Genomic DNA, 14,399 nt, shown 5'->3' with positions numbered 1-14,399 from the left:
GAATCCTTATGGCCACTTTTAGAAAAGACGCATTGTATGTACGACAAAGGTTTTAATTATACAGGATTATTCACGAGAAACGTCTCACCTAAAAAATTCAAAACGTAATCAACAATAAATACAATTACAGTCATTTTTGACAATTACTAGACCTCGCACAAACTGAGAATAAATAGCATGTCGTCATCGGCAACGTCACCAATGAAGAAGAGAAAAATAGGACCAGTCAAGTTCACTTTCAAATTGCAGGTGGGTAAAAGCGCCAGTGGCGTTCATTGGTTTGTTCATACTTCGTGTTTCGTTTAACACTTATTATTTGTTAATGTCATATACATAATTTAAAAATTGACCTTTGTCTCAAAATTTCTAAAACGAACTAACCATGTGTTGTTAATTAAATTTAAGAACCAAGATTCAAGCTACTTTTGAAAATGTGTTACTGGTTGCATTTTAACGTTTGTAGGTTCATTGTCTCCTGTATAATTAAAACTCTAATAAGCCATTTACTATATTGTTATACATTGTGTTGTTGAAAGTTTTTTGTTTACCTAATTTATCTTCTTACTGCTATTAAAAATGTCTAGTTAGAGTAGCTAAAGTTCCATCATCATAAGGTATAATTCGCCACAATTCGTTATCGGACGTTCTATATAATTTTCACTAACAATTAGTGTGGGTTCTTTTTTGCGTAAAATGGTTGGCCACATTCTAAACATTGTTGGTCGAAAATTGTTTACAAAAAGCTTCTTTACTCCGGAACCAAACCCAGTTTCCGTTTCTTAGATAAATTGTATATCAATTTGGTACAGCGAATTTTATTTTTTCCTGTTAACGCTTATAAATAGTGATAGTTTTAGCACAGTAGGTTTTAGTCTCTATTAAAGTAATATGTAAGATTTAGTCCTTAAATTCAGCTAATTTTGACAAAATAAAAAAATTCATATAATTCGAAACTTTAGTGTAGAGACCATAGTTATGGCTGTCACAGCCCCCCAACGTAGTAGGTGAAGAGGGAGATAGACTGGCGACGGCAGTAAGATAATATCTACCATTATGTTTAAATACCAATCCTCCACCACCATCTCCTTTACATATTGACAATCCTGAAATAATAATAATAATCTTTCAGCGTGCCGTTACTTAGTCACAACCGTCTTAAACTTACCCTTGTCAAGGTATCCGGCACAAATTTTGTCAAAAGTGACATAAACTTCGTAGTCTTCTGGTAAATTATTTTGGCAGTTTAAGTGAGAAACCAAAGGAATTTTTAGTTCTTTCAGAACTTCTGACGGGATCGCGTTTTCAACAGTGTAACCCCACCCAATTACCTGAATAAAAAATAAGAATAAACTAGTTTTAGCATTAAAGATTATTATCCAACTTACGTAACCTATGTCGTCTGCAGCGATATTGGAATTTTGATTTACGTCTAAGCACACAGGCTGAACTCTTCGTGAAAGGGTAAAAGTTTTCTTAGACACTAATACGGCAATATCACCCATGAAATTCTGAACATTGCCTCTATAAATTTCAGAGACAAACATGGCCTCCAACTAAGAAAAATCATTACGAAGGAAACGTTTTCCGAATTCGAAACAGTAACGTACCTCTGAAAATTGTGCTTCGTTGTGGTCTCGACGGTCCTCAAAGTTTCTATAGTATTTTGCAACAGCTATGACGTAGTTTTCCTTATCAAGCAAGTTTCCGTTTTCATCCGCGATGCAGTGGGCAGCTGGAATTATGTAATATATAGCAAGAATGCATGAATAACAACTGCCTACCTGTAACCACGATTCTTCTACTTATAAGTGATCCACCACATATAAGCAACTTGTCTTTTTTGGTGTACAAAGCTACGTTCCAGGGATAATCCCCTTTGGTCACATTACTTCCACCTACAATTAACTGAGTAGCTTCTACAGTTTTTTGGCCACAAACTGCAATCAAAACCATTTTTATAGTGAATACAAGCCCAAGGTGTCAAACACATTAAGATGTCAAAAGGGATTATGTGGTTATTTTACGTGTGGTTTCAAATTTTGGCATCATGTAACCTATTTTGAAAACAACACTTTTCGTTCATTTCCGTTTTTTTGAATTACGTTACATAAAAACATAGTTCAATAGATCTCCTAATATTATTCCGAACAGACTATAAAGTTCAACATTCGCACTTACTCGGTTCACACTCTGGAAGTGGTTGGTCCCAAGTACCATCATTACAGATATGAACAGGCCTTTTTTTTAACTGTAAATCTTCATAAAACGGAGCACACCGAAATTTAGCGATAGTACCTTCAACTGGTTCAGTACAGTTTTCAATCTCTTTCTCCCTGTAGACGCATGTAACATGCATTGTTGGAGTACTTACTCTCGGTGGACAACTTTCTGCAAAAATAAAATAAAAGCAACAAGTGTAAGTTGATCAGCTGACGACGTACTTAAGCATCGACCAAGTTCGGATGACCACTTGTTGTTTTTGTCACAGTATATTAAATTTTGACCCTCCATCAAAAAACGTTCGTTACATTCTAGTTTTAAAACGGTTCCTGATGTTACTGGTGTTCCAGGTTCCAGTGCTGTAGTTGCTCCAAGGATACTCCACTTTCCAGATTCGGGGTGATTTGGTAAAATGCAGCGACTACTTGTATGAAGATTTTTTTTATTACAAACGGGTTTCGATTACCTCGGGCTACTTTACCTCCCAGACGATTCTGTTACAATTTCTGTTGTCGGCTCTGTAGGTGGGAATGACGTAATTGGAGGGTTATCGTCGTCACAATTAAGAGGATCTTGACAATCCAGACGCCTAAATTTGAAAGTATCAGATCCATTTTAAAGTTATAGTGATACGGTAACTTGAAGGGGTATTAGTGATTTACACAACTAGCCTACTTCCTGCGTGAACGCTTGTTTGTGGCACGATCGAAGGCAGTGCCGCATTTGCGTGAGTGCGGGAAGCAGGCTCACGAACGTGTTGTGTACAATATTTTTTGCAACGAATATATCTTTAAACTGAAGAGATTATCTGTGAGTTATTTATAAACAACGGCGTTGACAGCGCCATAAACACGACACAATGTTGACACTACCCGATTATTTTAAGGTAAGTTCAACTTCCCGCACCATGTTGAATGCCAGAAAATCATCAAAAAAGATCATGAGTGCAAAAAGATATGTGAGATAGCGAACAAGAGAAGTGTAGGTAAGCTACCTGCACTCAGTATACAGAATTGTCTTTACAAATTTAGTTCCTAACGTTTATCAAAGTCACTTTACTATTTAACAAGTACACCCATATCTATTGAGAATTAAATTTTGAAATAGTTTTTGTTATAGGGATGCATAAGCTTTCTTTTTGTGGATAATCAGTAATCAGTCTTCAGTGTTAGACCTTTGGTTTTGGCGTATTACGTACCATCGGTGGAAATAAAAAACTGGGACACTGAAAATTTTTGCATTGTAAACAGCTCTTTAAAATGTAATTCAACATGAAATTTAAAAAATGTCACCTTGATTAATGTCAAGTGCCAATTCAAAAATGCCAAGTTTGAATGAAGTTCAAAAGCAAACTATTGCCCAACGTTTAAGGGATGGGGTCTCAATTAGAACAATAGCAACTGAGCTGCATATTAGCAAGAATACTGTCCTACTGGCGAAAAAAAAAATTAATGAATATGGTAGAATTATCAGACGAGCGGGGTCGGGTCGTCCAAGAAAAACGACTGCAGACGAAAACATTCAATTGGCAAATTTCGTTCGAGAATATCCTTTTGAAACAGTGGTTAACGCAAGGCAGCAAACGAATTTCCCTGCATCATTGAAAACAGCCCGGAAGAGAGTCCACGAAACTGAATTAAGAAATCGGGCTGCTGCCAATAAAATATTTTTAACTGAGCAAAACAAGGCAAATAGGGTATTATTTGCTCAGGAATTTGTCAATGAACCTGCAGATATGTGGAATAATGTGATATTTTCCGACGAAAAAACTTTCAAATCATATAGTAATGGCCGTCGTCGTGTCTATAGACTCCCAGGAACGAGATATGATGAACGCTATTGCAATAAATATAAACAATCCGGTCGCTTTTCCGTTAATGTTTGGGGGTGGGTTAGCAGCAGAGGACGTGGAATTTGCGCAATAGTAGAAGAAAGATTAAACGCTAATGTATACAGAAGGCTTCTAGAGGAACTTATGCTCCCCTCAGTAATACCAGTTTTTGGAGAACGAAACTTTATATTTCAACAAGTTTGTGCTATTCTTCTTTTCATTTTTTTTTTAATAATTATAAAACCCATTGCAGGATAACTGTCCAGTTCATAATGCCCGACTGGTAAGTCGGTATTTGGAAGCCCAGGGAGTGAATGTTTTGCCTTGGCCCTCTAGGAGCCCAGATTTAAACGTAATTGAAAATGTTTGGGGAGAAATGCAAAAATATATTTATCAAAATGATTTTCGACCTAGAAATCCACTAGAATTACAAGAAAAAATTGTCGAGGCATGGGAAACTGTAACACCTGGATATATGAAGCAGTTAATTGCTTCCATGCCTCGTCGACTACAGAATGTGATCGATGCAAATGGTGCAATGACAAAATACTGATCAGTTGAATTGTCATCTTCAGTATAATGTTTCTAGTTATAATTCCAGTTTTTTATTTTCTCTTGAATAAAGTTACGTTCCTAATTTTACGCTCTCGTTTACGCCTTTATCTTTTCGACTAATTTCTTGAAAACAATAAATAAAATATGCGAAAATGTTCCACAAACCTAATAAATAATATTTTTGACAGGAAAAGCCCAACTTACACGTTTTAAATTTCGAATTTTCAAAATTATCTAGTTACCTATTGTGTCCCAGTTTTTTTTGTCCAGCGATGGTACAAACATACGGCCATTGTCACCAGATTTCTAAATAAAAATTTAAAACTCACGGTCTAAATCGAGCTTCCTTTTCCAGTATAAAGCTTTCAATATAATACGAAAACCTCGTGTAGAGAGTGTATGTTTGACTGTTACAGCCACCATATGCCGATTCTGCTTGGGGTGAAATACTAACAGTTCCGATGATATAATAGCGTTTCTTGTATTTGGCAATGAGACCTCCACCGCTGTCACCTTTACATACAGAAGTACCTAAAATTTCAACATCGATTATGTTTCCAAATAAGTGACAAAGTTTACTAGAATTTAAAAAGCCTGCACACAACTTATCGTCAGTCATGTATTCGATGACATCTTCGGGTAATCTTTGATTGCAATCTTCGTCGGTGATAAGCGGAACTTTTAAATATCTAAGTACATCAGAAAGATTTGTGTACTCTACAGTGTAACCCCAACCGCTGACCTAGAAAAAATCAGGATTTGAATTCTAACAACTAACGTAAACTTGAAAGTTTACGTAAGCGTATTTCTGTCTACTAGGGTCTGTCAGTACTTGATGGCGCTTTGACTCCCACATAACACATATAGGTCGAACACTGGCAGAAATGTTAAAAATTTTCGTCGTAATTATAATACCAACATCGCCAAAGTAATGCTGAATATATGCCTTGTACTGTCGAGGAACATACATGTCGTACACCTGAAAATCTAAAAATTGTAAACTGTAATAATTTTTCCCACGTTAGTTTGGCTAAACATACAGAAGAAAACTGTGCATCTGCAGCATCGTCGGGGTGGTCATATTGCCGAAAATATTTACCAACGGCTACCACATACTGTTCCTTTGGTTGAAGTTTGCCTTTATCGTCTGTTATACAGTGCGCCGCTGAAAATTTATTGTTTATCTAATTCCCCTTCTTACTACAATCGAAAATTACCAGTTAGAATAACTCTCTGATTTAGTAAAGTTCCACTACAAAGTAAGTTTTTATCCGATGATCGATATAATGCGACCTGCCAAGGGTACTCTCGTCTTAGTGTTTCATGTCCGCCAACAATCAGCGTGGGTTCTTTTCTGCGTAATACTTGTCCACATCCTAAAAATTGCTTGATAATTATTTTAATCTGACTGTTGCATACTTGGACATTTTTTGATTGAAGCAAAAAATATTATTGAATAATTCAAAAATTTGTTTAAACATCCTGTATAATTTCCAAACAATTTGGAAAATGTGAAATTTATTTGGCCTAGGAAATGTTGTCTTTATCATCATCAGTTCTTTACCACTTGTGCGCTGATAGAAAACTTGAAAGTATTTTTCCAAATTGTATTGTTTTTATTTTTTTTTTACCGAATACAGAGTTTATTAATTTTTTTTTTCACTAGCAGCCATGAAACATGCAAATGTCGACTTGTTTAGAGGTAGCAAAGTGCAACTTTTGCGACCAAGGTTCAAAAAGAAGATTGAGGTTATGTATGAAATACTTGATGTGATTATTTCTTAAAGAATGAATAAATGTGTGCTACTAACATTACTTGAGCATACGCATGGTAGTTGGTAGACGGTGAAAGAAAAAATGATTAATGCAACAAGTGTAAACGGTTTTTTTTGTATTGAAGATTTAGGTTAAGTTTGATTAGAAATCACAACAAAATCATATTGCGTCAAAAAATTGAAGTTTATTTTTTCAAAATATTCTCTTACGGTTTTTACTAATGAAAAAAATAGTATATTAACCACGATTGTAAAGACACTTCTAGACCTCGCGTTTTAGAGCCTTCGACGCTACGCGTCTCGGGTTCTAATTTGCGCTCGGTCTAGAATGTTTAGCTTTGCACCCATGAATGGGTCAAGGTCAAATTATTTTACTATTTGCTACCTGTGAACCCATTCGTAACCAAAGTGCACCTCTTCTGCAGATCTTCTGTTGACATCTTCCCGCTTGCGATGTAGTACGAAAAGTATCATAAATGGCTCTTGTGTGGAGTTCTTTTGCCGGCGTTTGTTTACCATTGATTAAATGAGGGACGCTCCCTCCTTGGTTTTAATTTTTACTTCCCGAACGTAAGCGAAGGAAATATTGTAATCGAGTCCGTCGGCCGACTCTCTACGTTTACGTATTCTCGGCCTTTCATGACTCGTAGAATACGAAGAAATAGGTCTTCCGTTTCCGCCTGTCTGTCTGTCTATTTATCTGTCTGTCTGTCTAGCTATCTGTCTGTCCGTCTGTCTGCCGTCCCGGATTTTTATTAGACAGGTAATCTCCGAAAGTACTGGGTTGATTGTTGTCAAATTTTGTATTTATGACAGGAATATCATGTAGATGGTAAAATGCTATCCAAAATTTTTCTAATCATCTCCACCAATATTGTGATGATGTCACTTCAAAGTTGTACCTACTAAAATTGGTTTTAAATTGTATAAAATAACATAGTTCTACATGTACTTTATGACTCCGCGTTGAGTTTTTACTCGAAACGTACAGAATTTTGAAAAAAAAGTCAAAATTATAAAACAACATTTTGTAATTTAATTTTGAATCTGCAAAACCAAACGCTTTTAAAGTTATGATAAGCATAATAAATTTTTAATCAAACTATATTTACTTATCCCCTCCAAAAAATTGATGACGTCAGATCAAAATTTTGTCGAATAAACAATAAAATAATGATAAGGTATGAATTGAAATTGTAATAAGATTCAGAATATTTTGTTCAATAATTTTAGTTATTTGTTTTGACGCGATAAACTCATTCAAATCAAGCAAATGTCTACGTAACATTCTTCCGATGTATAAACGTAAACATTTTAAATACTACGCATATTGTTGAGATACCACCGATTTTTTTCAATCAAAATGCAAAACGAAGATCCGTAGGAAATGCATGGATGCTGCTGAAGCTGCTGCACTGAATTTGTTGACTCCTAAATTAAATTTGTTTATGTATTTCTCTCCCTAGAGAGCAAATATTTTATTTCTCTGCCGATTTTGCGGTCATAGAAACCGACTTTTACTCCCACGAGCGCAAAAATATATTTTACAATGTCTGTACTTGTTCAGAGACGGTTTATACGGATATGTTTGTGATCCTGGACGATCAGGCCCCCTTCTGGCCTAAATGTAACAGAAAATAAAATTGATTTGTTTTATACGATTTCGTCTTCGACTGACCGTTTGTTGACACATATGACCTCGAGATTGTGCATAATGCAAAATTGGCCTCAACCAAGAACTGCAAAACCGAATGCCTTGAAATCTTGCAGACGTTTTGAAGTTATTGCACGCATGGTAAATTTTTAATTAAAATACTCTTCCCCCCCCCAAATTGATGACGTCATGTCAAAATTTTGCCAAATAAATACTATCTAAAATGTGCAAAATATGATAAGTCTTTACTTGTGATTTACCATTGCGTTAGTATTTTTACTTCCCGAGCGTAAGCAAAGGAAGTATTGTAATCGAGTCCGTCGGCCGACTCTCTACTTTTACGTTTTCTTGATCTTTCATGACCCCTAGAAGACGAAGAAATAGGTCTCCCATTTCCGTCTGTCTGTCCGTCTGTCCGTCTGTCCGTCCGTCTGTCCGTCCGTCTGTCCGTCCGTCTGTCCGTCCGTCTGTCCGTCCGTCTGTCCGTCCGTCTGTCCGTCTGCCGTCCCGGATTTTTATTAGACAGATAATCTCCGAAAGTACTCGACCGATTGTTGTGAAATTTTGTACTTATATTAAGAATATCATGTAGATGGTAAAACGCTAACCAAAATTTATCTAATCATCCCCACCACTAATGCGATGACGTCACTTCAAAATTGTACATAGTAAATGGGTTTTCAATTGTATAAAATAACATAGTCCTACACATGTAGTTTACAACTCTGAATCGACTTTTCACCCTAAACGTCCAGATTTTTGGAAAAAAAATCAAAATTATAAAACAACATTTTGAAATTTAATTTTTAATCTGCTAACCAGAATGCTTTGAAATGTTGCAGATGTTTTAAGGCTATAAAGAGCATCATAAATCTTTAGTCAAAAAATATTTGCTTATCCCCTCCAAAAACTTGATGACGTCAGCTCAAAAGTTTGTGGAATAAATCATATCTAAAATGTACAAAATATGATGAGTCTGTACTTGTGATCTATCACTCCATTCATATTTTTTGGATTTGCATATACAGGGTGACTCAAAAAAATTAATGAATGCGTAAATATATTTTATTGATTTAATCAGGAACTACAAAACCGAATGCTCTGAAATCTTGCAGATGTTTTAAGGTCATAAAGAGCATAATAAATGTTTAGTCAAAATATATTTGCTTATCCCCTCCAAAAACTTGATGACGTCAGCTCGAAAGTTTGACGAATAAATCATATCTAAAATGTAAAAAATATGATGAGTCTGTACTTGTCATTTATCACTCCATTCATATTTTTTGGATTTGCATATACAGAGTGACTCAAAAAAATTAATGAATGCGTAAATATATTTTATTGATTTAATCAGGAACTACAAAACCGAATGCTCTGAAATCTTGCAGATGTTTTAAGGTCATAAAGAGCATAATAAATGTTTAGTCAAAATATATTTGCTTATCCCCTCCAAAAACTTGATGACGTCAGCTCGAAAGTTTGACGAATAAATCATATCTAAAATGTAAAAAATATGATGAGTCTGTACTTGTCATTTATCACTCCATTCATATTTTTTGGATTTGCATATACAGAGTGACTCAAAAAAATTAATGAATGCGTAAATATATTTTATTGATTTAATCAGGAACTACAAAACGGAATGCTCTGACATCTTGCAGATGTTTTAAGGTTATAAAGAGCATAATAAATGTTTAGTCAAAATATATTTGCTTATCCCCTCCAAAAACTTGATGACGTCAGCTCGAAAATTTGCCGAATAAATCATATCTAAAATGTACAAAATATGATCAGTCTGTACTTGTGATCTATCACTCCATTCATATTTTTTGGATTTGCATATACAGGGTGATTCAAGAAAATAAATGAAAGCGTAAATTTATTTTACTGATTTACTCAGGAACTACAAAACCGAATGCTTCGAAATCTTGAAGATATTTTAAAATTATCATAAGCATGGTAAATTTTTGATCAAAACGTATTTGGTCGTCCCCCCTAAAAAATTTATGACGTCACCACAAAATTTTGCTGAATAAATCCTATCTAAAATGTACAAAATATGGTGAGTCTCTTCTTGTGATTTATCATTCCATTCAAATTTTTTCGATTTGCATATACAGGATGACTCAAAAAAATTAATGAATGCGTAAGTTTATTTTATTGATTTAATCAGGAACTAAAAAACTGAATGCTTTGAAATCTTGCAGATGTTTTAAGGTTATAAAGAGCATAATAAATTTTTAGTCAAAATATATTTGGTTATCTTCTACAAAAAACTGATGACGTCAGCTCAAAAGTTTGCCGAATAAATCGTATCTAAAATGTACAAAATATGATGAGTCTATACTTGTGATTTATCATTCCATTCATATTTTTGGATTTGCATATGCAGAGTGACTCAAAAAAATTAATGAAGGCGTGAATTTATTTTATCGATTTAATCAGGAATTACAAAACCGAATGCTTTGAAATCTTGGGAATATTTTAAAGTTATTATAAGCATGGTAAACTTTTGTTGAAAATGTATTTGTTGATCCCTCCTAAAAAAATTGATGACGTCACCCTTAAATTTTGCTGAATAAATCCTATCTAAAATGCAAAAAATATGATGAGTTTGTACTTGTGATTTATCATTCCACTCATATTTTTTAGATTTTCTTAATAGGTGGTTCAAAAAAATTAATGAAGTCAATTTATTTTATTGATTAAATTAAAGGCAACACTTATTATTAGTATTACACCCCAACCAACCCAATTTGGTAGACACAAAATTTGTTAAAGGAAAAACTCGGTTGAAACATAAGGGTAGCACGCTTATTTACATCGACTTTAACATTACAGACCTGCATTTGTTTTATGCGCTCACTTGGTTCCGCGAATTTGAAATAGACATGTTTATAATCAACCAATTGTGAATTTCACCGTCAAGAATTAAAATAAAACCCAATGTTTTATATAATAAGCGGAAGTCGAAGCAATAAAACCGATGGTCGTTTTGTTTACAGTTTCTCTGTTTGACTCTCACGTATGCTGTTACGCCTGCCATCTTAAATTAAGAATGTTTATACATACACGATTTTCAGTTGCCTCTGATACGTATACGTGAGTAAATTGTTTCGTTATTTTATTGATTATTACAAATCAATATTCAAAACGCCCAATTCATTTTCCCGAAAATTTGAGAATATAATAATTTTATTCTTAGTATTACACTACATCTATCCCAACTGATATACGTGTCCTTGCAAAAATGTTGATGACGTCATCGCAATTTTTTTTAAATTCCCACTACAAAAATGTAATGAGAAAAAAAAACACAATAGGCATGCAGTCGTCAAGTTTCCGACAGCGAGGGAAGTACTGTCTAAACTCTTTGGACCAATTTTTTAAATTTACATAAACAGATTAATTTACTTTATTGATTAAATCAAGAATAGCTCACTCCATTTTTCCGAAAATTGTGGGAGTGGGATATAATACATTATTATTAGTATTACTGAACAAATCTAAGGTGAAATAAGTGTTCCTGCAAAAGTGATGATTTTGTGAAGTAAAAAATTATAGGGGTTCTCATAAAAAACATCAAATACGCAAAATCTAATTTTATAATTTTCGAAAATGCTGGATATGTTTCATCGTACTTCAGGAGCGAGGGAAGTTCTGTTGAAACAAGTTTCGACGAATTTTTTATACTTGCATTGGTAATACGCTGTGATTACTTTTCTTTTGTGCTGTAACTAATATTATCCATGTTGATGACATCCTCACAAATTTTTTATTGGTCAAATTAAGAACTAGTCACCCCATTTTCTTGAAAATCTGAGAATACGCACGGCTTTATTTGTATAATAATGTTAAAATAAGAATTATAGTAAGTATTCAGAACATTTTGTTGGATTATGGTTTAATTAATCATTTTAGTCCTGTGTTTAGAGAAGACAAACTCATTCAAATCTCACTAATTTCTACGTGACATTCTTTCGCTGTATAAACATAAATAAACATCAGCTTCAGATTCCTATTACCTAGTCCTGAAGAACATTTTATCCCGTTAGTTATGTGATGCTTGAATATATTTTACATTGTCCGTACGGCGTAGGGGTTGCGGAGGTGGTATTTATGCCGCTTGTATTTACTTTACAGAGGTTCTCATTTGTCGCATTACACTTACAGCCTTCGACCCATTTTTTATTTATCAAATTAAGAATCTGATTTTCTAGAAAATGTGAGGATATCCACATCTTTATGTTAATATGATCAAATAAGAATAATAATAATCGTATTGACAACATTTTATTCCATTGTGGCTTAATTAATAATTTTAGTCCTCTCTTTTAAGGAAACAACTCATTCAAATCAAACAAATTTCTACAATGTTTCTGCATGACATTCTTCCGATGTGTAAACATAAACAATCGAACTTAAGCATGTATCCTGATAATAATACACTCTTTTCCGTTGGTTATTTGCTTTGAATATATTTTATTCTGCGGACGGCCCCCCTTGGAATTTGCGCCTCCGCAGCGCAGGGGTTCAAGATGTCATTTACACCACTGGTTTTTATTATATAAAGGTTATCAAAAACTATTTTTTTAATAATTTTTCAAAGAAGTGGGATTTGCTGGATTGTACTTCAAGTGTGAGGGAAATTCTGTCGAAGTAACCTTGGACCAATTTTTTTTAATACAATGGCCAACAGACGAAACTGACAAGAGATATACAGAAACGAGAGACCTTATATGCCAGCAGCCATTACGTGTGACAAATGAAATTAGTGATCTATCAAGTACCTATATCCTGTTACGGTAGTTATAGGGGTGTTTTGTGTATAAGACCAGTGGCGACTTCTATACATTAATTTTAAGTAGTAAGTACTTGTAGAAAATAATAAATGAATAAATTACACACTTCATTTAAAAAAAAGTAGAAAAAGATTATACACCGAAAATTACAAGCGATACGGTCCTCCTTTTTGCTTGCTTTCGGGAAGGCAGAAAGACCGGAAATTAGTGCATGGGTGGTGATTCGGCAGGATGTTTTACAAACTTACGTGGGACACAGGTCGGTAAACTTCCAATCCATTTTCCGTTAGAGCACAAGCGAAAAGGATCCTTTTCCTGGCCCTGATTTTCGAAAAAGCGAGCACAATGAAACCTTGCGACCGTCCCGTCAAAAGCGTCAGCACAAGATTTCAACGTTTGCTCGTTGAGGGTGCAAGTCACCGTCATAATCGAAGTACTGTCGATCGCAGGACACGTCCCTAAAGACTTCGTTTCACTAAAAGGTATTATTATTAATTACCAAATTCTTACGTAAACATTTCCCAATTTCGGGTCGCCACTCTCCGCGAACGCAGGTAACAATTTCGTAGGTATCGAGTTTATGATTTTTGTTGCAACTCACTTCTAAAACTGTCCGTGAGGGTACCACTTCCCCAGGGGATTTTTGAGAGGGTACGTCATACATAGTCCATCGACCAAAGTCTGGATGTGGTGGGAGAGTACACCTAAAAGAAATTTTTCGGGTAATGGCAAGACTGATTTTATAAATATATTTCACTTGGTGTGACGAGCTTGGCGCAATACTCCAGTATAGTTGGTGAGCGTCCGTTGGGTACAATTGGAGTCACTTACTAAAATAAAAATATATTTAAAATTAAAGCAAAATAGGTTTGTTTTTCGAAACTGTAACGTCTAATTATTATTATGTGGCATATTTATAAATTTTTACTTCCGAGCGTAAGCCAAGGAAGTATTGTAATCGAGTCCATCGGCCGACTATCTACGTTTACGTTTTCTCGACCCCTCCATAACCCCTAGAGAACGAAGAAACAGGATCCCCGTCTCCGTCTGTCCGACTGTCTGTCTGCCGCCTGTCCGGGTTTTTTTACACAGATAATCTCCTAAACTACTGGACCGATTGTTGTCAAATGTATGTGTATTAAGAATACCGTGTAGATGGTAAAACGCTAACCAAAATTTGGACAATTATCCCCACCAATAATTTGATCACGTCTACTTATTATATGTTATAATAAACATTACCGAAATTGTATGAAATAATATATGTACTCTTGAATTTGTGGTTTGCGGATCTACCTTGATTTTGTTTACATATCCAGGGTCGACGGATTGAAACTAGAGGACGACATATCTTTTTTCTTTGATGAGATACAATAAATTTTATAAAATGGATCACTTTATAATTTTTTATTGACCAAATTAGGTATAGTGGAGTGCCGTAAGACATAAAAGTGTAAAAACCTCGGAACCCGGTTCCACTGAATGGATTTTCGTGAAGCCTTTTCGATTACATTGTTAAAAGCTTAAATGAAAAAGTTTACCAATCAAAATTTGCCGATCTC

The 14,399-nt window shown here is 34.7% G+C and overlaps 1 protein-coding gene across 3 annotated transcripts in view; it reads right to left on the bottom strand.

Moving 5' to 3' along the window:
- Positions 1-14,399, bottom strand: part of LOC135134643 (uncharacterized) — a 32,596-nt gene continuing 18,197 nt past the window's right edge. For 2 of the 3 annotated variants that reach the window (XM_064063370.1, XM_064063372.1), the window contains exons 2-17: positions 13,595-13,667; positions 13,348-13,541; positions 13,086-13,295; positions 5,824-5,982; positions 5,647-5,771; positions 5,403-5,585; positions 5,186-5,348; positions 4,936-5,137; positions 2,702-2,809; positions 2,442-2,644; positions 2,179-2,388; positions 1,782-1,937; positions 1,608-1,732; positions 1,386-1,553; positions 1,166-1,328; positions 1-1,103 (exon numbers count right to left, since the gene is read on the bottom strand). In XM_064063370.1, the coding sequence (XP_063919440.1) occupies positions 898-1,103; positions 1,166-1,328; positions 1,386-1,553; positions 1,608-1,732; positions 1,782-1,937; positions 2,179-2,388; positions 2,442-2,644; positions 2,702-2,809; positions 4,936-5,137; positions 5,186-5,348; positions 5,403-5,585; positions 5,647-5,771; positions 5,824-5,982; positions 13,086-13,295; positions 13,348-13,541; positions 13,595-13,667 (2,648 nt within the window). In that variant the 3' untranslated portion in view covers positions 1-897. The remainder of the gene's footprint in view (positions 1,104-1,165; positions 1,329-1,385; positions 1,554-1,607; positions 1,733-1,781; positions 1,938-2,178; positions 2,389-2,441; positions 2,645-2,701; positions 2,810-4,935; positions 5,138-5,185; positions 5,349-5,402; positions 5,586-5,646; positions 5,772-5,823; positions 5,983-13,085; positions 13,296-13,347; positions 13,542-13,594; positions 13,668-14,399) is intronic. The other variant, XM_064063371.1, reaches the window with a different exon arrangement.

Source organism: Zophobas morio, unplaced genomic scaffold (genome assembly GCF_036711695.1).
Source record: "Zophobas morio isolate AGI-343-1 ecotype UQ-CSIRO unplaced genomic scaffold, CSIRO_AGI_Zmor_V1 ptg000023l, whole genome shotgun sequence".
Classification (NCBI taxonomy): Eukaryota; Metazoa; Arthropoda; class Insecta; order Coleoptera; family Tenebrionidae; genus Zophobas; species Zophobas morio.
The sequence above is the reverse complement of the archived record's forward strand: the minus strand, read 5'-3'. Positions and strand labels throughout refer to the sequence as shown.